At 39.7% G+C, this 27668-nt stretch overlaps 1 protein-coding gene across 2 annotated transcripts in view; it reads left to right on the forward strand.

Annotated features, from left to right (window-relative positions):
- The window catches only part of lama5 (laminin, alpha 5), a 311767-nt gene that overhangs the window by 143594 nt on the left and 140505 nt on the right, over positions 1 to 27668 (forward strand). For both annotated transcript variants that reach the window (XM_037977106.1, XM_037977105.1), the window contains 12 exons: positions 1622 to 1775; positions 1852 to 2015; positions 6537 to 6645; positions 7380 to 7477; positions 7608 to 7824; positions 7946 to 8072; positions 10434 to 10573; positions 15770 to 15885; positions 15985 to 16196; positions 22431 to 22632; positions 26835 to 26979; positions 27061 to 27201. In XM_037977106.1, coding sequence (XP_037833034.1) covers positions 1622 to 1775; positions 1852 to 2015; positions 6537 to 6645; positions 7380 to 7477; positions 7608 to 7824; positions 7946 to 8072; positions 10434 to 10573; positions 15770 to 15885; positions 15985 to 16196; positions 22431 to 22632; positions 26835 to 26979; positions 27061 to 27201 — 1825 coding nt within the window. The remainder of the gene's footprint in view (positions 1 to 1621; positions 1776 to 1851; positions 2016 to 6536; positions 6646 to 7379; positions 7478 to 7607; positions 7825 to 7945; positions 8073 to 10433; positions 10574 to 15769; positions 15886 to 15984; positions 16197 to 22430; positions 22633 to 26834; positions 26980 to 27060; positions 27202 to 27668) is intronic.

Below are 27668 nucleotides of genomic sequence, written 5' to 3' on the forward strand. Positions count from 1 at the left end.
CAGAGAGGAACTGGAAAAGGCCTGGAAGGTAAAGACCACAGTGGTGCCTGTGGTCATCGGGGCCCTCGGGGCAGTCACCCCCAAACTGGAGCAGTGGCTACAACAGATCCCAGGAACAACATCAGACATCTCAGTCCAGAAATGTGCAGGTCTAGGCACAGCCAAGATACTGCGCAGAACCCTCAAGCTCCCAGGCCTCTGGTAGAGGACCTGAGCTCAGAGGATGAAACAAAGACCACCCGCGGAGGGTGAGAAGGGAATTTATATATATATATATATATATACCCACATATACATTAACCAAATATACATCCACACACATATACATCAATGAACACTATATATACAGATAACAGTACAGTAAATAAATGAAATGTTTATGGAGGGTGTTCGCAAAGTGATGGCAGAGGAGGTGAGATGTCCAAGTGACTCATAACATCATGTTGTGTTATACAGCCTAACTGTGGTTGGGATGAATGATCTACGGAAGTGCTCCATCCTGCAGCGAGGATGTTTGAATCTCTGGCTGAAGGAGCTGCTCATCCTTCCCACAGTTTCATGCAGAGGGTGGCGGGGGTTGTCAGTAATTGCTGTCAGCTTAGCTAGCATCCTCCTCTCACCCATCACTACATCCAGAGGACACCCCAGTACAGAACTTGACCTTCGTACTACTTTGTCGATCCCGTTCCTGTCCCTTTCAGTACATCCAGCCCCCCTCAGCAGACCACTCCATAGAAGAAGGCAGATGCATTTTGAATGACTCTCAGCTACTACCACATCATATCTGTAAAATTTATTGAGTTTTAGCCATTTTGGTGTTGTTTAGCTGTGGCAGCCATATTGAATTGGGTTGTCTCCAAAAGTTAATCAGTTGTAAATGTACATTTAGTGATTACTTTCTGAGCATTTAATTAAAACCTATCTAGTTTTCATAAAATATTTTGTTAATGCTACAGAAAAAATCCTCTTTTGTGTTGTTGGTCCTGGTTCCTCCAGACAAAACACACCTCATGACAACACATAACCAAAAACACTCACCTGCAGAGGTGAAGCATTTCCTGCCTACACAAACAGTTTTTTGACTAAAGGCTATATTTTCATATTTAAAGAGCCCATAACCGAGTTACAATAGACTTTCACTAAACCTACTATAAAAAAGAACACAAAAACACACATTTCCACTAATAAAATATATTTTTTTTCCTTTTCTCTTAAAATGAAAACAATTTTCATCATAAACAAAGACAATACATCTTTTTTCTCTTTGCAAGGACACAATAAACAGGTCAAAAGAACCATGTTTTGATTTGCCTATATTTGTTTTTATTTGTCTATTTGTTTTTAATTTGTCTTTATTTATTTGTCTCTATTTATCAGTTTATATTTATTTGTCTGTTTGTTTGTTTTTTGTGTGTTTGTCTTTATTTTTCTTGTTATTTTAATTTATCTGTAATTTATTTATAAGTGTAGCTCAAAGTTAACTTTGTAATCTAAGCAGCCACCATATTTCTGGTGCTTATTGAGGTGAATCCAGCCTTTTTTAATAGAATTTTTTTTTTTTGTTTGTTTGTCTCTTTTGGCCTATTTGCCTTTGTTTACTGGTTTATCTTTCCTTGTCCAGCTGTCTGCTGTACCAGTATCTGTCTCTGGACTCCTTCCCTTTCATCTCCGGAAATGATGCCAGTTGCCGTAACAACAACCACCTACCACGGCCCTGCCCAACTGAGAAGGTCACCCCACGCCATCCCACAATGGCTGTCTGCAGCGGCTTTGATGTATGACAGTTTTTATAGTGTAAAAAGCAAATAGCTAAAAAGTACAGAAAAACATCTGATTTTCTTTTTATTTCAGATCAGCGTTGACCTTGGAGGGCGCATTGCGTCTCCAGGTGATTACGTTCTAATAGTGGAATACTGCAGCGAAGAAGAATTACCACAGTCTCTGTCTGTTGTGGTCAACACACCAGCTACACGTACACATAAGCACCACGTCACCCTTCTGCACTGCAAATACAGGTACACACCTGGAAAATTGCAACGTTTACTTCCAGATGATCGCACACATCTTTCATTCTTTACAGTTGACTTGAATAATGTACAACTTGTCATTTGTCATCCTTTCTCTGGTTACAATGATCCTAATGTAATATGATTAACAATTAGATCCCAGTAAAACCTACGGTAAAAAAACAGTAGGTTTCACAAGATTTCAATTTGTAACAAAGATCTTGAAGACAATTATATGTTTTGCCTTTATATATGTATCGTCAGTACCATAAAAAATGTCTTCATCCTGCTTGAACTTTCCCATATTTTGTCACTTTCCAACCACAAATATTGTGCTGGGATTTTATGTGACAGTCCAACACAAAGTAGACCTTAACTGTTAGGTGGAAGGAAACTGATATGTAGTTTTCAGCACAAAAAAAAAAATCTAAGAAGTGTGATATTCATTAGTTAGTCCCTCCAGGATTTCGCGGGCATTTTTTGTGATTGTTGCGGGCTAAAATGCCTGATTTCGCGGGGCATTTTCCTAAAAGTTGCGATTTTTTTAAAAACTAAAATCAATAAAAAACCATAAATTTTAATATATAGACCAAAAATACTTCATAGTTTTGTAAGATAATTGCCAACAAACATTGACATTATCAAAAGGTGCTTTATTTGAGAACTTTGATAGCTTATAAACTGACATTCATCAGTCCCTCCAGGATTTTGCGGGCATTTTTTGTAAATGTTGCGGGCTAAAATGCCTGATTTCGCGGGGCATTTTCCTAAAAGTTGCGATGAAAAGTTGCATTTTTTTTTACTAAAATCAATAAAAAAAAACCTAAGTTTTAATATATAAACCAAAAATACTTACTAGTTTTGTAAGATAATTGCCAACAAACATTGACATTATCAAAAGGTGCTTTATTTGAGAATTTTGATAGCTTATAAACTGACATTCATGACCATTTCTGGATTGTCCCTCATCTGCAGCTCTCCTCACATTTTGCAGACACAAAGTGTTTGTCGATGCGTTCATGTTTGATGATTACACTGCAGGACGTGCAAAACAGCTTCCCCCCACTCTTGTGCAGCTGGGTAGGAAACTGGTTTGCGACCGCAGTGAAGTTAGTTTTAAGTTGGATGTTGGATATTCGCGCTCCGCGGAGTTAGCGGCGTCTAGCTCACAGCTGACCCGAAACAGGAACGCTGATGTTGGCTAGCCGTTCTCTGCCGGCCCCGTCTCTCACGTGCGGTGGTTCACTTAGGGAACGGCTGCCCAACATTCGGGTTAGCCGTGAGCTAGACGCCGCTAACTCCGCGGAGCATGAATATCTAATATTCTATGGGGTTCCATTAGTGCCAAAACAATGTTTGTGTCTATGTAAGGCGTGTATGTAGCATGCTATGTATATGTAAGGTGATATGTAAGGTGATATGTTAAGTGTGTATGTATTGTAACATGCCTATATGCTGCGTTGTGTCTATGTTCCGCACATATCATTATGTCCCTTAACATATACATATATATATCTATATCTATATATATATCTATATCTATATCTATATATATATATGTATATATCATATACATATATATATACATATATATATATATATCTAACATATACACCTTACATATCACTTAACATATACATAGCATGCTACATACACACCTTACATAGACACATAAACATATTTTTGGCCCTAATGGAACCCCATAATATCCAACTTAAAACTAACTTCACTGCGGTGTTTTGCTGAAATCTTTGTGGGCAAATGTGAAGCATTAGCGCACATTTTGGCTTCAGTCGCTGCTCCTGCATGCTCCCGGCATTCTGATGTTAACAGGATGTGACGTCACATCTCTTCTTCGTGAGTTATTTGGGGTTATTTTGGTGAAAGTTGCGGTGTTTTGGACAAAGTTGCAAAAAGTTGTGATTTTGTGGGGTTTGCTTGATTTTGCGTTAATAGTTGCAATCGCAACATTGCAAAATTCTGGAGGGTCTGATTAGTATTCATCCCCTTTACTCTGATTCCCTGAACTAAAATCCAGAGCAGCCAACTTCCTTCAGAAGTAATAGAGTCTGTCTGCGTGCAATTTAATCTCAGTATTAATCCAGCTGTTCTCTGAAGGTCTCAGAAGTTTGTTACAGAACATTAATGATCAAATAGCATCACAACAACCAAGGAACACAGTAGACAGATCAGGGATAAGGTTGCTGCAAATTTAGGTTAGAAAATAATATTCCAAGCTTTGAACAGAGCCACTGTTCAATCGTCATCTAAAAACTGGAGAGAATATGGTACAACTGCAAAGACATGAACCGAAATCCGACTGAGTATGTCGCAAATCTTGAAAACTTCTGTTCTCAGACATTCTCCATCCAATCTGACTGAGCTGAAGCTGTTTTACAAAAAAGATAAGCAAAAATTTCAGTCTCTAGATGTACGAAACTGATAAGACAACCCCCCAAAGATTATGGAACTTCAGCCAAAGGTGATTCTACAAAGTATAGATTCAGGGGGTCTGAAAACAAATCCACACCACACTTTTCGGATGTTTTTTGTCTAAAAAAAACCCAAAACAGAACAAACAAAAAAAACCCACAAATTTTATTTTCCTTCCATTTCACAGGCAAGATCTACATTGTGTTGGTTTGTTGCATAAAAGGCCAGTAAAAGTTTGTGGTTGGAACATAAGAAAATGTGGAAGTGTTCAAGGGGGGTGAACACTTTTTTAAAGCACTGCAACAAAAAAAATATTGCAATTAATTTCACTTCTTCCTTGGATGCTGTCCATCCTATCTGACTGAGCTCCAGCTGTTTTACTAAGAAGAATGGGTAAAAGCTTTTGTCTTTAGATATACAATATTGGCAAAGACAAACCCCAAAACACCTGAAGCTGTAATTTCAGTAAAAGGTGGTTTTACACAGTATTGACTCAGGGGCAATAGCATGTCCTGAGCATAAATATTAGTAGGGTGGACATTTTTTTCCTGAATAACTAACCATGTAAATTTTACAATTTATGATGCATTTTCTGTTGAAAAAGACAAGATATTTACTTTTTAATATTTATTTTGTTCTGTTTTTGTGCACAAAGTTGTCACCTTTTATCTCACTCTCGCAGGTCGAGGTTGTGTCTCTTGAAAACAGAGTGTTCTCACCTGTTAATTAAATCAGAGAAGCAGATTTCTCCCGCATCCATCTCCACCCCCTCCCGAAACGGGAGTATTTTTAGTTTTAACTGCGTGAAATAAAACAGACAGACATGTACACAGCTTTCTGGATTGGATTGTTCATTTGATTTGAAGTAATAATTATACAATAATACTACAGATTATAAATTAAATTACGGTGGGGACTTCTGTGAAATAACTCTGAAACCTGTAAAACTGAAAAAGTGGTGGTGCATATATATATATTCACCTCTTTTGCTTTAAAGCTTCAACCATTACATTCAGAAGCCATACAATGTATTAGATTACCCACAGGTTTATCTTATCTTAAGTGTAGACAGACAGAAAATAGGCCTACCATGTTGGAGAAAATGTCCCAATGTATATCTCCCCTCCCCTGTCTTCAGTTTTCTGTGCTCTTTGTGTCCAGTCTGTCTGCTCCAAGCTGCTGACTGATAATTTATCTTCTAATTTTAGTCCCACAAATGGATTTTTAAACAGAAAATCTCCACTGTTGGACACAGCAGGTTTTGCTGCTCCCTTTTCCTGCATTAAATAAGATAATGTGAGTAATAGATGCATCAATGAACTAAAACCAGCAGAATTTGTTCATGGGGCAGACTTATTTCTGTCCTAGTGAAACTTTATTGGAGCTGCCTGCAGTTCTGATCACTGCCAACAGAACAATATAATAAATCTACTGACAAATGCAGTTGTTGACCTGCACCTCCCCATAACTGTAAATAAGTATAAAACTGAGAATGAATCACCCAAAACCATTTTAAATTTTATTTAAAAATAATTGAAATAAACACAGAACAAAACAGTACATAGCAAGCTAAATAGTTAGGTAATTTACATTATTTATTAGGAGCAACTATTTTGTGGGGCAATTTTTTTTTCTTGCTGAGGCTTCACCACACATTCCTGTATGAACTGACTGGGCTTACTCTGAATACAAATATGCACCACACTTTTCACATGTTAATCTGTAATAAAAATTACGTGTATCATTTTACTTGCACTTCACAGTTAATCTCTATTTTGTGTTGGTCTGTCACATAAAATTCCAGTAAAATACATTGAAGTTTGTGGTTAGAACATGACAAAATGTAGAAAGGTTCAAGGGAGGCAAACATCTTTTCAAGGCACTGTATAAATATTCTTTCCTTAATGCTGACATAATTTAACATGTATTCATTAAAAAAACTGATAGGAGTTATACAGATGTGATGATGTGTAGTTGACAAAAACACAAACCTGAAAAAAGTTTTTATTTTCTGTTTATATCTGTGCTAGTTCCCAGTTTACTAAGATGGTCTGGTCCCTGACAGTTTCTAATCAGTTTGTGTGTGTGTTGGTGCAGCTTCCTGTGTCGAGTCGTAGCTGTGGATGAACAAAATAGAGTGGCAGTCTTCTCCCTTCCTGTTGACACACAGGTGCAGCTCACATCTGACCGGGCCAGCTTCTTCCTGGTGAGAGTCACACACGTGTCACATGATCAAACTGAGCAGTCCTTTTAATAACTCAAGGGTTTAAGTCTGAGTGATGCAAAATCAGACAACAAAAACAAACAACCATTCACACTTAGGGACAATTTCATGTTACCAATTAACCTAACATTCATATTTTTGGTCTGTGGGAAGTAACTGGAGTACCCGGCGTAAACCTACATGTGCACATGGCGAACATGCAAACTCCACCCAGAAAGGCCTCAGGCTAGTAGGCAATCCTGCAACCTTCTCGCTGGGAGGTGACAGCTGTAACCACTGAACAGATTTTTATGAAATGCTCTCAAAGTAATAACTAGCTGTACATCTACATCTGAATAATTTTTGAAGTCAACTGGGTTCAAGATGGTTGACACAGCCAATCAACTATCACTAACAAAAAAATTGACTAAAACTCAGTCAGTTTTATAGACATTGAGCTAGGATTTCTAGTTGTAGTAGCTGGGAGTTATCCAAAACACGTAATCTGAAATCTGGCATGATTTTCAAGGTTTCACCCAAACAGCTCTATCTATCTTAGATCTCAACATGAGATAATCTTAGTCTAAGATTTTGCCATGAAAGGCAGTGGCAACATGCATTCCTTCAAGGATTGCCACACCTATAATTGTTGTGAGTGCAGAGTAATTAGTATTTTTTGTTGTTGTTGTTGTTGTTGATTTTTATATGTACGGTTTATTTATTTATTTATTTTTTAGAACAAAGTCTACCTGGTGCCTAAAAACCTATTCAGCATGGAGTATGTTGAACCTAAAGTCCACTGCATCAGCACTCACGGACTGTTTTCTCCTGACAGGTAATGGATTACCTGTCTTTATTCTTGCTGATAATATTATTATGATTTTAAATTTAATGATATAAAGTAACAGATGTTTTATTAAAGATATGGAACAATATTAACCCTTGTCTCGTGTGTTCTGCTTTAGTTCCTTGTGTATCCCGTCACGCTTCCAGATTCCCACAAACTCTCTAGTCCTGAAGGAGGGCCAGAGCTCTTCAACACAGGAGGAGCTCATCCAGGCATTTCCTGCAGCAGCTCCACCTCTGTCTGTCCATCAGAATGAGGAGCCCGTCTGGATGGGAGGAGTCAGACCTCCATTTGGAGCAGACAACATCCACCACATCCGACTAGACTCGCTGCAGGTAGATGTTCCTGATGTTGATGGACAGGAGAGTTACTTCTTCTGTGAAGCGAACTAAAATTTTTAAAAATTTATTACAAAACTCAAAGTTAAAAGCTCTCTGTAACCTTCTCTCTACCCAGAATGCTGCAGTGTACTCAGCTCGTGTCCAGTCTCTTGGGCGCTACGTCTTCATCCTCCATTATCATCAACCTCTTCATCCCACTTATCCTGTGCAAATCTACATCAACGGAGGACGGATCTGGCAGGGTTGGTTTTACACAAGCCTCAGGGAGTGCAGATTTTTACTAGAAAAATTCCTGGATAAATTTTGAAGGGGCCTGCCAGTTGGTGCATGATTTTTTTTTTCTCATCTTAAATCATAATGACTTCATAGGTTACTCAACTGTAGAGGTACATAGATTGATTACTTTCTAAGAGTTTTACTAAAATCTGTTCAGTGGTTCATGAGAAACTTTGCTAACAGACATCATCTTCAGTAGTTTTTAGCAACATTTCAAACAAAAAAACAGAAGGATCTCTTAGCCATCACACCAGATTAAATTAAATATCAAAAGAAATGACTCATATATAGCCAAATTTGTGTTTTCTACGATAGCTATGGCAGCCATCTTGTATCGGAATGACTAACAAACAATATTCCCAACAGTCTATAGCAAAGTTTCAAACAAAAAAAACAAAAACTGAAGGATCTTTTAGCAGTCACACTATGCCTTAGAGATCACTCACAGCTACTATCGCACATAATTTCAGCTCAGTATCTCTAGAAAGTCATCACTTCATCACAGTCCCTCATCCTGAGCAAGCACACTGACAACAATGAAAATGTAACACTCCCTTTTAACAGGAAGAAACCTCCAACAGAACCAGGCTCAGGACAAGCAGCCATCTGATTCGACTGGCTGGGGTTAGAGAGGACAGGAAAGAGACACAGACAAACACAAAATAACTGATACACTGATCTGTGTATTTTCTTTTGGAAGAAAGACAAAGAAAAATACACATTAATGATAGAAATAATTACAGTAGAGCAAGTAAAGACAGCAGCAGAATGAGGAAATGTGGTCAATTTGTCCTCCAGCAGTTTAAGCCTATAGCAGCATAACTAAGGGACAGCTCAGGAAATCCAAGCCAACCCTAACTATAGGATTTATACAAAAGGAAAGTCTTAAGCCTTGTCTAAAAGTAAACAGGGTGTCAGCCTTATGAACAGAAACTGGAAGTTGGTTCCACAAGAGAGGAGCTTGATAGCTGAAAGCTCTGCCTCCCAATTCACTTTTAGAAACTCTAGGAACCACAAGTTAACCTGCAGTCTGAGAGCAAAGTGCTGTTAGGAAAATATGACACAATAATATCCTATTATAAGATGGAGCTTGGCCATTGACAGTTTTGTATGTTAGAAGTAGGATCTTAAATTCTATTCTGAATTTGACAGGGAGCCAATGGACAGAAGCTAAAAATGGAGAAATATGTTTTTGCCTTCAAACTCATATTAGAACTCTGGCAGCAGCATTTTGGATCAATTGTAGATGTTTTAAAGAGTTTTTGGATACCCAGATAATAAAGAATAACAATAATCCATCTTTGATGTGATAAATGCATGGACCACTTTTTCTGCATCATTTTGAGACAAGATATTTCTAATTTTAGTGATGTTACATAGGTGGAGGAAAGCAATCCTGGTAACATTTTTAATGTGGGAGTTAAAAGATTCTGATCAAAAATAACACCAAGGCTCTTTACATTAGAACTGGAGGCCAAATTAATGCCATCCAGAGGAAGTGAAAGGCTGTAAAGTTTGTTCCTGAGATACTCAAGTCCAAAGACCAGGAAATTAGGAGACATCCAGGTTTTTATGTATTTAAGACATGCTTGTAATCTAAGTAATTGATTGGATTCATCAACAATGACAATATATGTCATGCTGTCCAATAACTGTACCTAATGGAAGCATATATAAGGTAAAGAGTATACGTCCAAGCACTGAACCCTGAGGAACTCCATAATAGACTTTGTTGTATGAAGAAGATTCATTGTTAGCATTAACAAACTGGCTTGTTAGGGGGCAAAGAGAGAGGAGGGAGACAGTCTTGTCAGGAGGAGGAAGAAAATGTCAGAAGTACATGTCAAGCAAACAGTCTCTGTGCAAAAACTATATTGCAGAATCTATAGTGGCATAGGAAGGAAGGAAAGGAAGAGGAATATTAATAATAAACAGGATCTCAATAGTGTGCATTTCATTCAGATTTAAAAAGAAACAGAATCTCAAGAGTTTACATTTCATGCACACTAGTAAATGAAGTGAAGAGATCTCAGTGTATTTCTATGGGGAATTTTATTTTAGATAAAGGTAAATGATTTGAAAAGTATAAAAATAATAAACCAAAAGTCATAGCACTCATCTCCAGAATGAGCTGAATGTTTTGGCTTAAATATTCTAAAGTTGTTAGGTTGCAAAAAGCATGCAAAAAAAAAAAAACCCAAAAAAACGTTAAACAATAGTGTTAATGGTGAATCAGCAATCACACAATAACAAAAAATGAATGAATGAAAAGTGAAAAAGACTCAGATGGAAAGTTTACACATTAAATAATGAACACTGTGTTTCAGGCATCACCAACGCCTCCTTCTGTCCTCATGCTTATGGCTGCCGTAACTTGCTGGTCTCAGAGAATCAGATCATTCTGGATGTGACACACCACAACATCTTCTTTACCGTACAGATACCTGCTGACAAAATACTGTGGCTGGTAGGTATTATGTTCCTGGAAGGACTTACTTCTTGATTGTACGTGTCATGTGTCATTTGTAGCTGGATGTCATGGGAACTGAAATCAGACTGGTTGTATCTATCAGTAGATATTCTGATTGAAATGACTCAGATTGGAATCAAGGACAAAAATCTCTGGGGTCTCACTTATAAAACTGGCGTGCGCACAAAACGGGGCCTGAAACTTGCATACGTCACTTTCCACGCAGAGGTTGTAATGTATAAAACACATACTTGACGGGAAAATGTACGGTCCCTCACACAAACTCTGAGCCAGGCGTAGCATATACGCTTGTTTTGGAGACAGGGGAAACTGGCGACACAGATGGTGAAATGAGGAATTAAAGCCACACTGCATCATGATTCCTCTCAGGTATTTAATTTTTCTCCATAATCAAACTTTAATCTTAGCTCGATTTTATCATAAACTTTCAAAACAGCAGTATTATTTATGCTTTAAGTCAACTTCAGTCTTAAATAAAAGTTCACGCAACCTTTCAAAGTTTTCTCCCCATCACATTCCTCTCCCTGAATGATCACCAGGGTGATGTGTACCACAGATTAACACACAAAGGGACAGTGGCTACCTCCTCAGGCGCTGCCTTCTAACCCTCTTTCCAAAGGGTACGCCCTTACCCCCACCTGTGGCTGACATGCTCTGGCAGTGGCTGGTTAGTCACTTTTTTGCCTCCACCCTAAAATCTGACCACTTTTCCTTCATCTCGGCAACGCTCCTATCTGAATTAACAGTGGGAACGACGTGTTACCACTCACATTTCCTTTTATATGTAACGCCACTACTGTGGCTCCCAAACATATTTTTTTCTGTTCTCCACCTCACTCACCATCACATCAATTTCTGCCTCTGTGAAATTTAGTTTCTTTGCTCTTTTCTCCGTAGTTGCCAGTGGTAACCATGAAATGTCTTGATCAGCTGGCTCATTTAAATACACCTTCACATTCATGAGGTGCTTTGCATTGACCATTTATGGGGGAATGTGGGCATGTGGAGGGAAGAACCTGAGGCGGGAGGCAGGTGTGATTTATAAAGGGAAATAGCTTGCTGGTGTGCATGTGCATGGTTTTATCAATTTTTGTCAACAGTGATGCATAAGCAAAAAAAAAAAATTGAAGCCCTAGCATGCTTTGAACGAATGCATCTTGCCCGCCACCTTTCATACCAGAGTAATGATGGAGTTGTAGTTGTTTTGGTCAGACCTTGTAAATGTTGTTTTGCATAATGTCTTGTGATATTGTGAGAGTTCTTGAAAAGTTTTAGCCCTCAGAGTAATGACTTTCAGCTACTACAACACCAAATTTTAACTTTTGTGATGAATGACGATTGGTAACTGTTTTGTTTAGACCTTGAAAATAATGTTATTTTTCAGTCTCATATAAAATCAGAGATGTCATGCTTGTGAGTATGTTGTGAATGACTTTAAGCTTCTACTACATCAAACTTTAGCACAATGTATGTGATATTGCCTGAGTTTAGCCATTTATGTGTTTGCTAAGGTCAGTTGGCTGTACTGGCTATCTTGAAGTGGTTTGTCTCCGAAAGTTAATCACCTGTAGATGTACATTCAATTAGTTTCTAAAAGTTCCATTAAAATCCATTCATTGGTGTCTGTGCACACTAGTGCACAGACATGGGCAAAAACATTATTGCATTTTACCTTTTGCTGAAGCAATAACAATGGTATTACTAGAATTGCAAACAGTTATGACATGGGTCCAAACCCTCCAATGCATGTTCCCATTGGTGTATGAATGGAGTTTAAAGCACTGATTAGCCTCTATAGAATGATTTTTCAGGTTAGCTTTGTAGACACATTTTAGAGTGCTGTATGAATTTGTGTTTGTTTGGGTAAATGAGGGCAGATTGTGTTGTAAAGTGCTTTGAGTGGTCTGACTGGCTAGGAAGGCGCTATATAAGTCCAGTTCATTTACTAGAAGCTTTAAGATGAAGTCCTTTGTCTGAAGAGAAAACAATGTGAAACACAGGTGAGCAGGATTACTTGTGGATTGAGCTACTGAGATTCAACTGGGAAAGGAGTAGGAGTGCTTGGTTCTGTGTAGGACACATCCCAGATGGGTGGGCAGTCAGATTTGACTTAACACATACATTAGCAGGGTTTCCCCCAGTGTATTATAAGCCTGGCGGGCTGCCAGGCTTTACTGCCCCCACCGCCAGGCTAAGCTCTGCTTGATTACTGTAAAATACGTCATTTTTTATACACGTTTTTTTCCACTCACACCCCCAAAACCACTACCTTTCTCTACCTCTTTACATGGTAACACCTACTACAACATACAACATGTCACGGAGAAAGGGTCAAAAGACATTGGACTCCATTTTTTTTTCACTTGCCCCCCGACCAAGGGGATGCGCATTGACACTGATAATACCTCATTAACGTTAGCCAGGCTGCAGCTAAATGAGGCTGACCAACCTCCAGTTGCCAATGAAGTTAGCACGTCATCTGAGCCACAGCAATAAACATCGAACGAGTAGGTTTAACTAAAAATGGTTAGTTGAGCCGAAATTCAGTGGGTGGCTTTACAAGACTGAATACCGTAAGCGTGTTCTGTACTTAATGAAAATATTAATATGACACATGCTAATTTATCCTTGTTTAACAGTAAAATTATGCTATTAAATTCAGCATTAGATATGCTTTATTTTGTTGTTACATGTAGTGAGCCAACATGCAGCCTGTGCTACAAAAAGTAAAAGATCAAAGCACAGTACATTATAACATCTCTTTTAGAGGTTTTTTTTATTTCTGGGGGAAACCCTTCATTAGAGCCAAATTAAGCAGATCAGGAATGGGGATACTAATTAAGGGAAGCACTTCTTTCAACAGTCTGGTTGGGTTGGAATCTAGCAGACATGTTTATAGTTTGGTTGAAGTGTTAATCTTTGACAATTCGGAGAGAGGAAAAGAGCAGTCTAACACAAATTAGGTTCTAGTGACACTTCTTAAAGCTATTTCATTTGATCAGAGGCAATAATAGGATGAATGGTGTGAATTTTCTTTCTCATTGAAATAATTTTATTTATATAGAATCTCATGAAGTTACCACTACAAGTTATAGGGATATATGGCTCAACAGAGAGGACTTTTCATTAGTCTACAATACTAAGAAGAAACCTGGGGTTGTTCTTATTCTCCTCTTTTAAAGATGAAGACTATAAAGTTATAGCTTTATGAAGGGCATTTTTATCTCTCCATGTTACATAAAATTTTTTCATGTTAGTGGAGCTCCATTTTCTTTCCAACTTTCTACATACCTGTTTTAAAATACGTATTTCTGACTTAAACCAAGGAGCCAGCTTCCTCTGATGATCAGTTTCTTTTCCAAAGGGAACAATTTTATCAAGTAATGTTTGCATTTAAGCTGTAATGTTATAAACAAGATAATCTAAATTACTGTTCTTAGTTGCATTATTCTGCAAGACAAAGGAAAATAATAATGGAATATATTCTTTAAATTTGGTTACAGCATTCTCTGATAAAGATCTACTATGAAATTTACGCTAATAGGCTGTGTAATCAGTCAGTGTAAAGTCAAATGTTATTACAAATAGGTCAGACAGAACATGATTGTGAGGATGTATTATTAAGGGGTTACTCCCTATGCTATATGTCAAAACCTGATTAAGAGTATGATGAAGTGAATGAATAGATTTGTGTACATTTTGGGTAAGACCAATTGGCCCTGTTAAATTATTAAATACTATGTTTAAGCAATCACTTTCAACATTTACATGAATATTGAAATCCCCCACTACTATGACTTTATCAGTATTCAATTATAAATCGGATAAAAAGTTTGAGAATTTAGACAAAAACTGAAAATAAAGGCCTAGTGGACGTTATATAACAACAAATAAAAATGTTTTGTTTTTTATTTCCATTTTGGATAAGAAAGACTGAGTATCAAAGACTCAAAAGAATTATAACTAATAACTGATTTAGTATCAATCAGTAATCCTGACTAAAAAATAGCAGCTACTCCTCCACCTCGACCTGTTGTTCTAGGAACATGAAAGTTTAGATAATTAGCAGGAGTGAATTTATTTACACTAACAAAATCCTCCTGTTGTAGCCAGGTTTCTGTTAGACAAAATAAATCGATATGATTATCAGTTATCAAATCATTAACTAATAAAAACTTAGATGAGAGAGATTTTATGTTCAGTAATCTGCATTTAATGGTTTTATTTTTCTGTTGTGCTAAAGTAACAGTATTTATTTTTAGACAATTTTTATGATTTATTTTTCTCAAGCGGGATTTTTTTTTGGGGGGGCTGACACTGTTTCAATGGGGGTTTGGGTGGGTAATAGAGGAGAAGCAGCAGAGAGGTGTGTAAGACTACATCTTTGCTTCCTGAACTGGACTCCGTGTTGTCAGTGATTTGGAGGACTAACAAAATCAGCCAAATTCCTAAAAGTAAGAGCATCTCCATCTAAAGGGGCATGGATGCCATCTCTTTGCATCAGACCAGGTTTTCCCCAAAATGCCCTTTAATTAGCTACATAGCCCAAGTTGTTTTCAGGACAAGACCTAGACAGTGTGAAGTTATATAAAATGTTATATAAAAGTTATATAAAAAAAGTTATATAAAATGTAAGGCCATGAAGTTCAGAGCCCAGAAACAATGTAAAGGATAATAGCAGGTCATAGAGAGCATGTGATGAGATGACATCATGAAATCCAGGAAGCGGCTTTCCACGAGGAGAATGGAAAAACATTGACATGGAAAAAAACTGATGATTTGCTTTTCGAGTAACAAAAGTACATCGAACAGGAAGTTAGATTGAGACGTAGGCTAAGTGCTCTGAACTTCGGTAAGGGTCTTTTTCTCACGTCTCCCTTTCAGCGCTGAAAGTGAATAAATGTGTTTTGATTTTAAGATGAACTCTTGGCTGTTTTTTGACTCTCTTCCTCCGTGCATCTTCCTGATCCCGTGTGAGGACGTAAAGCAGGTGTTTCAGTATTTTGGGAGTTTTTATCTGTCCTTATCAACGGCCAACGTTGAACGACAATATGCAGCCAAACGTGCCATCGTTGGTTAGATTAATGAGGGGACCAGAAAAAACTATGGTGTTTTTTCTGGTCCCCTCCTTAATCTAAATGAAGTAATTTAAACTTGTGTGTGTCTGAACAGGACTATGTGCTGGTGGTTCCTGAGACTAGCTACAGCTCTAGCTACCTGAATGAAGAACCTCTAGACAAGTCGTACAACTTCATCAGCAGCTGTGGTCAAAACAGCTTTTATATCAAGTCAGTATTTGAAGTTGCATGTTTCCATTTAACACAATTTTTCAGACATATCTTTAACAGCTTTCCTTTTTTGGTCTTATTTGTCTGTGATATTTACAGTCCATCAACAGCCTCGCCATTCTGCCTCAGCTCTGCAGTTTCTCTGTCAGCATTTTTTAACAATGGGGCCATGCCTTGTTCCTGTCATGAGGTGGGGGCTGAAAGCAACACCTGTGAGCAGTTTGGTGGTCAGTGCAAGTGTCGGCCAAATGTGATTGGACGAGACTGTTCCATGTGTGCCACAGGCTACTGGGGATTTCCCAACTGCAGACGTGAGTTTCTGATTGTTACTTTTTTATTGCAGTTGCTCAGTTAGCTGCTGACTTCAGTTCATTTCACAACAAGGCACTATAGAAAAAACAAAACAAATTAAGATCCAGATACAAATCCAGTTATAGTCAATTCAGTTCCTATGATAATACATTACATTCACATCAGTACATCATGAAATGCCAGTTGGTAAAAATTATCTATCTAAAGTAGCCAGCAGGTTGTGTTGAATCTTCCCTTTGTCACAATCTCTCAAACTGAGCAGCACATTGTTCCCTTTTACCAGGAAAAAACCTCCAACAAAACCAGAACCAGACTCAGGAAGGGCAGCCATGTATCTTAACTGGCTGACCTTTTAGTGAAGTTTGTAGCTCTAGCTGGATGTTATGAGTTGTCCTGCTGGAAGGTGAATGTCTGCCCTAGCCTCAAGTCTTTTACATCCTCTAACAGGTTTTCTTTCAGGATCAATCTGTATTTAGCTCCATCTATTGTCCCAACTCTGACCAGCTTCCAGGTTCTCGCTGAAGAAAAGTATCCCCACATTATGGTGCTACGACCACCATGCTTCACAGTGGGGATGTGCTTTCAGGGTGGTGTGCAGTGTTAGTCTGGCCTGATTTGAGCAGAGTAGCTTCTTTTGCATGTTTGCTGTGTTATTACAAAGCTTGTCACACTTATCATGGTCTTTTTGACTGCTTCTTAGGTTAATGTTCTCTTTGCCCAGCCTGTCAGTTTAGGTGAATAGTCATGATGGACAAACACCAACAGCATCAGAGTACCTTGCCCAGAAAAGGAAAACTGGGGCAACCCCCTGGAGCCTGGGATGGATCTTTAGCTCCTGGGGCTCAGCTGGACTAAGCCAGAAAAAGAAACAGGATGTCACATCCATGTGGGCCCGCCACCTGTGAGAAGGACCATTGAGGTTGGGTGCCATGTAAGCTGGACGGCAGGCAAGGGAGGGTCACTGACCATGTTGATTCCTGATGGCATAAATTAGCCCTAGGGACACGGAATGTCACCTCACTGGTGGGTAAGGAACCAGCACTTGTGTGTGAGGTTGGGTGATACCAACTGGATATAGTTAGGCTCACCTCTACACACAGCTTGGGCTCTGGAACCCAACTCCTGGAGAGGGGCTGGACTCTTTCCTACTCTGGAGTTGCCCAGGGAGAGAAGTGTCAGGGGGGTGTAGGAAAACTCACAAGCCCCCAGCTGAGCGCCTTGTGTTAGAAATTTCTCTGGTGAACAAGAGTGTTGCTTCTCTGTGGCTCTGAGTTGCAGAAGGGAAAGTTCTGACTGTTGTCTTTGCTTATGCTCCAAACAGCAATTCAGATTACCCAGCCTTCTTGGAATCTCTGGATGGTGTCATGGAAGAAGTGCTGTTTGGGGATTCTGTCATTTTTCTGGGTGACTTCAATGCCCATGTGAGCAATGATGGAACTGGGTGATTGGGAGGAACGACCTTCCTGAACATGAGCAGTGGTCTTTTGTGCATGGACTGTCCATAACAAACACCATATTCGAGCATTGCATGGTTCATAAGTGTACTTGGTACCAGGCCACCTTAGGCCAAAAGTTGAAGATCGATTCTGTAATCTTGTCATCAGACCTGTGGTCCTTTGTTTGGACACTTAGGGAAAGAGAGGGGCAGAGTTGTCAACTGATCACCACCTGGTGTTGAGTTGGATCCGGTGGTGGGGGAGGCTCCTGGACAGACCTGGTAAATCCAAACAAGTAGTGTTGGTGAACAGGAAACATCTGGCAGACGCTCATGTCTGTGAGACCTTCAGCTCCCACCTCCAGGGGAAATTTTCACTTGTCCTGGGGGAAATCAGGGACATGGAATCCGAATGGGTCATGTTCAGGTTCTCTATTGCAGATGCCACTTTCAGGAGGTCATTGGTTCCTATCATGGCAGAAAATGGAGGATCCACCAGTGGACACCAATGGTGATGGAGACTGTCAAATTGAAGAAGTGAAGTGAAGTGAAATTTATATAGCACTTTTCAGCAAGGCGATCCAAAGTGCATTACAACACAAAAACAACAACAGAATCAAATACAGAACAATCAGGTACAGAATCAAATACAGATAAAAACATCAAAATCAAATATAGAAATACAGGAACAAAAAACATCAATCATGTATAATCTAAATGAAATATGAGATAATCAAAATAAAGATATTTAAACATGACCCAAGATAGTCAAAATAGTATCTAAGATAATCTAAATGAAATCATGATAAAGTTAAAACTGAACTAAACAACAATCAGGAATCTAACAAGCTAACAATATCTAAAATATGAGCTAAGATAAACTAAACTAAATATACAGGAAGGCTAAATAAGCTTACATAAACTGAACCATGATAATGCTAAACTAAAGGTACCGAGAGGCTAACTAATAGTACCAAAGGCCCGCTAAACAGCCAACATAAAAAATGCTAGGATAAACATAATAATGCTAAATTAAAGGTAGCAAGAGGCTAACTAATAGTACTAAAGGCCCGCTAACAGCCAACATAAGAATTGCTAAGATAACTAAACTAAGGTTGTGAAGGAAGAGAGAGAGGGAGTGTGGGTGGGGTGACAGAGATGAGGTAGAGACGGTGGAAAGTGTGTGTGTGTGTGTGTGTGTTTGTAGAGATGGTGGAAGACGTTGTGGTGTGTTTTATGAGTGTGTGTGTGTGTGTGTGTTTGTAGAGAAGTCAATAATTCACGTCACAGAGGCCATTATCTTTGATAATATGATGACCCAGATTCACATAACAATAATTGTTTTGGGTCAGGCCGACTTATGTTTTCCGTCTGCTTTGAAAGTCTTGCTGGTACTTCTCAATGGCGAATCCAAACAGCCAAATTCCAGGTCTATTCCGCCTGTTCTGAGTGAGCAACTTTCTCCAAGATTTATCCCATTTCATTCCTGAGTCCAGGAACCGCATTTAGCCTACGGTCCTGCAACAGGATTGCATCCAACTTGCGATTCTGCTCCTGTACATCACAGTCTAAGTGTAGATCGCTGAACCCATCAAACAAATTTGACGATATGTCAGGCTTCTTTTACCCCCCTCTCGAACCATCTGTCTTCTCGGTCCAAAATATGAACATTTTGGTCCTCAAAGGAGTGTCCCTTATCCTTGAGGTGTAGGTGGACAGCTGAGTCCTGTCCAGAAGAGCTGACTGTCCTGTGTTGAGCCACGAGTCTGTGGAGAGGTTGTTAGGTCTCTCCAATATAGAGGTCTGAACATTCTTCGGGGCACTGAACTGCATACATAGTGCTCCTGGACTCATAGTGCTCCTGGAGCCATAGTGCAGTGAAGAATATTCAGACCTCTATATTGGAGAGACCAAACAACGGAAGCCATCTATGTCAAAAGAGAGAAATCAACATTAAACAGAGGAGGAGGTCTCAGAATCAAGCTTTCAAAAACATACAATGGAGCTTTAGGCCTGATCCCCAGTCAGTTTCACTCCAATCAACACCTGCACTCATGTGACCAGAGGGGCCCATCAGTGAGTCAGACAAACAAGGACCCTAACAAGCCTTTATTGTTAGGAGAGTGAGAACAATTTGCAAGCAATTCAGCTTACATCACATCTCAGCTTTAAAAGCTCAACTCCACACTCTCTATTTCTGAATTGAGAAAGCTCCTCGGATGAGAAGCGAAACGTCTTCAACTACAGAATAGAAGTCCAGTTGTTTTTTGTTTTTTAACCTTTTTTGATTTTTTACCATGGCCTGGATGACTGAGAATCTACACCAGAATATGCAAAGAGAGGCTCTGAAAAGAGAGCAGGGCAGAGGGGTGGGGGTTCAGGAGACAGAGAAAGAGACAGAGAGAAAAAACACGTCCGCCTTCCACCCACACCTCCAAGAAGGAGGCCTTTAGAGCTTGGCTGTCCTTGCAAATGCAGAAACTCGGGCATTGGAGGAATTCAAAGAGGCAATGGGGAAGAACTTTCAGTTGGCCTCAAGGAGGTGCTGTGAAACCATTTGATGACTCAGAAAGGGAAAACGGGCCCCTTCTCAGGCCATGCTTGGTCTGAGTGGGAAACTGCTAACCTGGACTAGGGATATTGTTGAGCGGTGAAAGGAGTACTTGCAGGATTTCTTAATCCAACTGCCATGTCCACCTTTGAGGAGGCAGAGTCTGGGTACTCAAGGGAAGACAAGGTCCAGTACCATGACAGAGGTCACTGAGGTAGTTAAAAAGCTCCCCTGTGGCAGTGTTCCAGGGGTGGATGAGATTCCTTCTAAGTTGCTGAAGGCTCTGGATGTTGTGGGGCTCTCATGGTTGACATGCCTCTTCAGTGTCGCATGGAGTATTGGGACAACACTTGTGGAGTAAAAAACCAGGGTGGTGGTTCCCATTTTTAAAAAGGGGGACCGGAGAAGGTGTTCCAACTACTGGGGGATCACACTACTCAACCACTCTGGAAAAGTCTACTCTCAGGTGCTGGAAGGAAGGCTCCGACTGATTGTAGAACCTCTGATCCAGGAGGAGCAGTGTGGCTTTCGTTACGGTCAGGGAACAGTAGACCAGATCTTCACCCTTGCAGGATTGTAAAGGGGGTCATGGGAGTTTGACTTTCCAGTTTACATGTGTTTTGTAAATCTGAAGAAAGTTTAAAACCGTGTTCCTGAGGCATTCTGTGGGGGATGCTGCAAGAGTATGGGGTGCCTGGGCTGCTTTTGAGGGCTATCCAGTCCCTGCAGGAGCTGTGTCCGCATTTGTGGCTTGTTTTGGTGTGAGTTGGGCTCTGCCAGGGCTGTCCTTTGTCTCTGATCTTGTTTGTAGTGTTCACGGACAAAATCTCAAGGCGCAGTCGTAGAGAGGAGTATCTCTGGTTTGGGAACCTCAGGGTCTCGTTTCTGCTTTTTGCAGATGATGTGGCATCTTCAGGCCATGATCTTCAGCGTGTGCTGGGACATGTCAATTGTGAAGTGGTTGGGATGAAAGTCAGCTCCTCTAAGTCAGAGGCCATGGCTCTCAACTGGCAACAAGTGGAACGCTCCCTCCGGGTCGGGAATGAGTCTCTGCCTCACGTGGAAGAGTTCAAGTATCTGGGATGGTATCCATCCTACCATCATGATTGATGGTAGGATGGAGCGGGAGATAGATTAGTGCCTCATCCGCAGTAACGAGGGGCGTTGCTTTGATCGGTCATGGTAAAGAAAGAGTTTAATCGAAATGCTAAACTCTTGATTTACTGGTCCATCTATGTTCCAGCCCTCACCTATGGTCATGAGGTTTGGATCATGATCAAAAGAATCAGATCCCAGATACAAGCGGCTGAAATTAGCTTCCTTTAGAGACTGGCCGGGTTCAGCCTTAAAGATAGGATGAGGAGCTCTGTCATCCGGGGGGAGCTCAGAGTAGAGCCACTGCTCTTTCCCACTCAAAGGAGCCAGTTAAGGTGGTTTGGGCATCTGATTAGGATATCTCCTGAACATCTCCCTTTCGAGATTTTTTGGGCACGTCGTACTGGAAAGAGACCTTGGGGAAAGTCCAGAACTTAATGGGGGGGATTATGTATCCTCTCTGGCCTGGGAACGCCTCAGGACCCCCAGGAGGAACTGGAGAGTGTCACTAGGGAGAGGGATGTCTGGGTTTCTCCTGGACCTGTTACTTCCATGACCCAACCATGGATAATCAGATGGATGGATGGATGGATGTTCATTTATTGGTAGGTTTGCAGTTGTGCCATACTCTTTTCCAACTTCTGAGGCCTTTAGAGAACATCTGAATTAATACTGGTCTTAAATTACACACAGCTGCACTCTATTCATTTCTGAAGGCAGTTTGTTGCTCTGGATTTTAGTTCAGGGGATCTAAGTAAGGGAGGTGAATACTAATGCATCCCACACTTTTCAGATTTTTATTAGTAAAAAAAAAGTTGAAAACTACATATCATTTTCCTTCCACTTCACAGTTAAGCTCTACTTTGTGTTGGACTGTCACATTAAATTCCAATGAAAATCTCTGAAGTTTGTGGGTGAATGTGACAAACTGAAACAATTCAAGAGGGATGAAAACTTATTCATAACACTGCAAGTTTTATAAAACTAGATAGTTAAGTTGTCATATAATAAAGCTTTGTGTCATATAAGAGTTTTTTTTTCACATGCTGTTACTATGTTTGAGCAAATTTTTTTTTATGAAGCTCTGAAACAGTTACTTTCATGTTTCCTGTAACCAGTCCTTATTCTTTCTGTCTGTGATCCCATGTGTAGCGTGTAACTGTGGTCCAAGGTTATGTGAGCCCGTTACAGGGGAGTGTATCTGTCCTCCAAGGACGCTGCACCCTGACTGCACCCAGTGTGAGCCTCAGACATTTGGCTGCCACCCAGTGGTAGGCTGTGAGATCTGCAACTGCTCTCGGACAGGAGTCATCTTCTCTGATGTCAGCTGTGACACATTCAGCGGACAGTGCAGGTACTTCAGCATGGAGGAAGTAATTATGAAACATAATAACAAAAACAGTAATAAAAACATTAATAACATTAACCTTGCCCCAGAAATACAAATACAGAGGAGACCACCATTCTATATCCACCTTAAATATATTTCTAGCTCTAAATTAACTCCAATTAAATCTGAAAGGAAGCGAGGGAATAAAATTCCAGGTTTATTTAATTCCTGACTATGGCCAGTTGAAATCACCTGGTGTGACAGTGTCTTTGGGCAGTAAGGTGTCAAGGGGAGCACCTCTAATTTAGTCCAATTCACCCTGTAGCCAGACAGGTAAGAAAACTGGTTAATTGTTTTTAAAAGTCTAGGTATAGATTTTTGTGGCTGTGTAAGCATTAACAGAGCATTGTCAATTTGAAAGCCAAAGAAGTCAGGGTTTTCGTGGATAGATGCAGCTAGAAGTTCCAGTGCTAGGGCAAAAAGCAAGGGGCCTAAAGGTCAGCCCTGACTAGTGCCCCTAGAAAGCTTAAAGGGCTGTGATACACCTTGATTTGTTTTTACAGAGGCTTTAGGGTCATTATATTGAAGCTTGATCCAAAAGATACATTTTTGTCCAAAGCTGTAGACCTCCAGAGTAGCAAAAATATAACTCCACTCGACCTTGTTGAATGTTTTTTCTGCATCCAGAGAGAGGGCTGCAGCTGGACTGAAGACTCTGAGAGAAGTATCATTTTGAACTACCCACATAAAATTAACAAAGCACCTGATATTATCTGCAGTGCTACAGAGCCAAATAAAACCTACCTGATCAGGGTGTATTAAACTGGTCATTGCCTTATCTAATCTTAACGCCAAATTTTTGGAGAGAATTTTGCAATCACAATTAATCAAGCTAATTGGTCTATATTTTTTGCATTCTAGTGGGCCCTTATTGATTTTTAATATAAGTGTGATTAGGGTTTCAGTTAGTGTAGGCAGCAGACGCCCACAACACAGTGCATTGGCATACATCTCAAGAAGTATGGAAAAGAGCTGTTCTGCAAAGGCTGCATAAAATTCTGCATGAAAACCCATCAGGCCTAGGTGCTTTACCAGTCGGGAGATCTCTAGTCAATCAAATCTGCTTGCTCCTTCAAGAGAGAGGGCAGGGCGATGGAAGACAAAAAGTAATCGATCTCATGCCAGTAATTATGTAATTCTAATTTTTTCTTACACTGAACAAAGTAAAATAACTGGCTTTTATTTGTGAGGGTGCCTTGTTTGTGTGGTAAACTAACTTTAAAACTCTGTTTGGAGCTGGGGGACAAATGGGCATCAACATAATGATATATGACTCTACCAGTCACTTCTTCAACAGGTCCACAGGGGATTGGGACAGGTGCAAATAATTAGGGGGGTGGCATGCGTCAGGAGGTTTGAACCCTGATGATAACTGCTTGCAGTTCCAGTTTTAGCTTAAACTCCAATACTTTGAGCATCTGTTCTGATCGTTTCAGCTTTTGTTCTGCTTGTGTTAACTTTACAGTTCAGTTTTAGCTTGTTTAACAAATTCCAGCAAAGTCATTCAGCAATCAATTTCAAAATTCTAAATTTTGACAACTGCTGCTCAAAGGGCACTAAAGGTCACACTGTACACAGAATTACCTCCAGTATATATTACTTCATTCCTGAAGACAAGGACAGTAAGTACCACTGTATCTATGAAGAAAAGGCCATCTGTACATCTTAAAGACAAGGGACACTTTTTTCATTATGGTATTGTTCACATTTTAGACAAAGAAGATAGTTTTAAAGATATGTGAAAAAGCCATATATGTTAAAGAAGAAAAAACAACATTAAACAGAGAAGGTGGCCTCAAGTTCCATCTTTTGAACATTTTTGTGCATTAACAGATTAAAATGACCCAAACAAGTCACAGAATGGTGGGGTGCGTCTGCGATTTATGTGACCTTAACAACCCTAGTATTGTTTTCATTGATATAATATAATATAATATAATATAATATAATATAATATAATATAATATAATATAATATAATATAATATAATAACTTCTTTTTGGTCTGTTTTTTTTCTGAACACGGAGGGCAGAAGCTACCTAAACAATAATCAAATAATGACACTCAGCCTAAAGTAAATTTTATTTAAAATTTAACTGCTAGTGCTAATGAACTAGATATTTCCTTATTTTTCTTGTGGCAGGTATGATGTATACAGGAAACACTTTTTGACAACTTTCCCCTCCTCATAATGAGTCCTGACATTAGTTTAGAAATGTTATTTGGGAAAAATACAGGTTAGTGTTGCCAACGTTCCAAATGTTCGCTTAACTGTAACAGGGTTTCCCCCAGTATATTATAAGCCTGGTGGGGCGCCAGGCTTTGCTGACCCGGCCGCCAGGCTAAGCTCCGCTTGTTTATTATGAATACATAGTTTTTTATACACGTTTTTTTTCCACCTGCACCCCCCAAACCACTACCTTTATCTACCTCACTGAGCAAGGGTACACACACCAACAGTGACGCGATTGTGCTGTCCCCGCCCCTGCACGAAAGCCCCATGCGGTGTCTCGTCGCATGGTCGTGCACCTCCTAGTAACTTGGCGAGGACTGCGCGCCGCGCTCCTTTTAAAATGGACGAATTTGGAGCTCTTGCTGGTTCGCCTGTATCAGCATTTGTATGATCCCTCTGTGAGACATCACAAAGATAATAAAACTGTTAAAAACTCATGGAAGGAGATTACTGCTGCAGCCGATAAAAAGGAGTGTTTATAGAAATATTAGTCCTATGATGAGTGAATCACAACTAAAGCAAATAAATCAATGAAAGTCAAACTGAATGCTTTAAATTTAAACATCCTCTCTGTATCACAGCCAGAAACACAACAGTTCTTCCATCTGAATATGTGCAGCCATATTTGATGTGACAACCATCTGCTCTCCCCCTGTCTTTTCGGAGAATACTGCTCCGACATAAGTGCCAAGTGTAAACGCCTCCACCGCGTGTTTAGGTCCGTGCGCTGTTCGCGGAGCCCTGCGAGACTCTAATGAGCCCTGAGGCTGAGCCACCTTCAGCTTGAGTTAGCAGGTCATTGGAGCCACAGCAATAAACATTATCAGGTTTAACCAAAGATGGTTAGTTGAGCTGAAATTCATCGGGTGGCTTTACAAGACCGAATATGCTAAGCATGTTTTGTGCTTAGTGAAAATATTTTCCTCATTTAACAGTAAAATGATGCTTTTAAATTCAGCAATAGATATGGTTTCTTTCGTTGTTATATGTAGTGATCCAATATGCAGCCTGTGCCACAAAAAGCACAGTACAGTACAGCATCTCTCTGTTTATCAGAGTTCTCTGTTGTTGTTCATTGGCCTTGACATGAGACATGTGTTGGTGCCTTGTTTGCACTTTTTCATTTATGTTAATTTAATTTATTTGTAAATGTGAATTAAATTAGGATTGAAATTAGGTGCAAACAATTTGTATTTATTTTATTAGTATTTTTGTTTTAAAAAGTATTTCAAAAGTGCCTTTTGTATAACTAGTTGTGTAAATATTTGGCACAAATGTCTTACAATATCACATAATAAATAGCCATATTTTCAGTTTTCCTGTCAACTTTAATCCTTTTTTTTTTACTAAATCATGGTTAGCCAGCGAACAGCCACCTACCACCTCTTATGGGAGAAACCCTGTGTAATATAGGGCAAAAGTTACAAAGATCAACATTCACTGTCAGTCACATAACACAATCTGATTCAGAAACTCCGAAAGGAAAGCTAAAAGTTAATTAAGATATTTCCTACCTGCTGACTTTGTATGTTTAGCTTGCAGCTAATATCTTTAGACAGGAATTCTGGGCAGGAGGTTCAGCTCACGGTAAAATTGACAACAGAGGGAGGCAGTGTTACAATTTGCTTCTGAAATCATAATATCAGATTTTTCCATGTTTATATATAATGAATAAAGTTTAAAATGTATGATTATGAATAATATATAAAATATAGAAATTGTTTTTACTTATTTTAGAAGGGTCAAATGCTTAATTGGTCCCTTAATTGTCTCCCTTTCCCACCTGTAATTCAAACTATGATCATTCAGTCAGTTCAGTGTGCCTGTTGACAGTTTAAAATGTTTTTTATTGATTAGTCAGTTGTAATTTTATTGTAGCAGATATTTTGGTTAGGTTAATCCTGAATGATTAACAGATAACTATTTTTCCCAGATGTAAGAACAACGTTGTTGGTCGCCAATGTGATCGCTGTGCCCCTGGTTTCTACGGTTACCCCAACTGCAGACCTTGTGACTGTAATGAGGCGGGAACAGAGGAGGGCGTGTGTGAATCCTTCACAGGACAATGTCTCTGCAAAGTTAATGACGAACACAAACACACACACACACTGTGAGCACCTCCATCTGTTTGTATGTCTCACCTCACTCTCCACCTGCAGGAGAACGTCCAGGGTTCCCGATGTGATCAGTGCAGAATTGGTACATTTCACTTGGACCCAACTAACCCAAAAGGGTGCACCAGCTGCTTTTGTTTTGGAGCCACAGATCGCTGTCAAAGCTCCAACAAAAGACGCACAGAGGTACACCTGTTTGTTTACTTTGGTTGGTTATTTATTGTCTGTTACCATAGCAAAAGTGAAAAGTAATGTTTTTGCCCATGTCTTTGTGTGTTACCAATATATCTTAAGAATCACTGATCATATTGTATTGTACTCTTGGAATGTAATTTTTGGATGTACATCTACAGCTAACTTTTGAAATTATCTTGATTCAAGATGGACACCACAGCCAAGTCACCTTAAAAACACAAACATGGCTATATTGCAGCCGATTTTACAGATTTTTTACGGGACGAAAACCACACTGCTCTTCCTGAATCCCAGGTTCGACTATCCGACGGACCCTCCTCTCCAGAATCCCCAAATAGACCTTACCAGGGAGGCTTAAGAGTGTGATCCCTCTGTAATTGGAACACACCCTCCGGTCCCCCTTTTTGAATAAGGGGACCACCACCCCGGTCTGCCAATCCAGAGGAACTGCCCCTGAT

The sequence above is a fragment of the Kryptolebias marmoratus genome, linkage group LG8, assembly GCF_001649575.2.
Source record: "Kryptolebias marmoratus isolate JLee-2015 linkage group LG8, ASM164957v2, whole genome shotgun sequence".
NCBI classification, from domain to species: domain Eukaryota; kingdom Metazoa; phylum Chordata; class Actinopteri; order Cyprinodontiformes; family Rivulidae; genus Kryptolebias; species Kryptolebias marmoratus.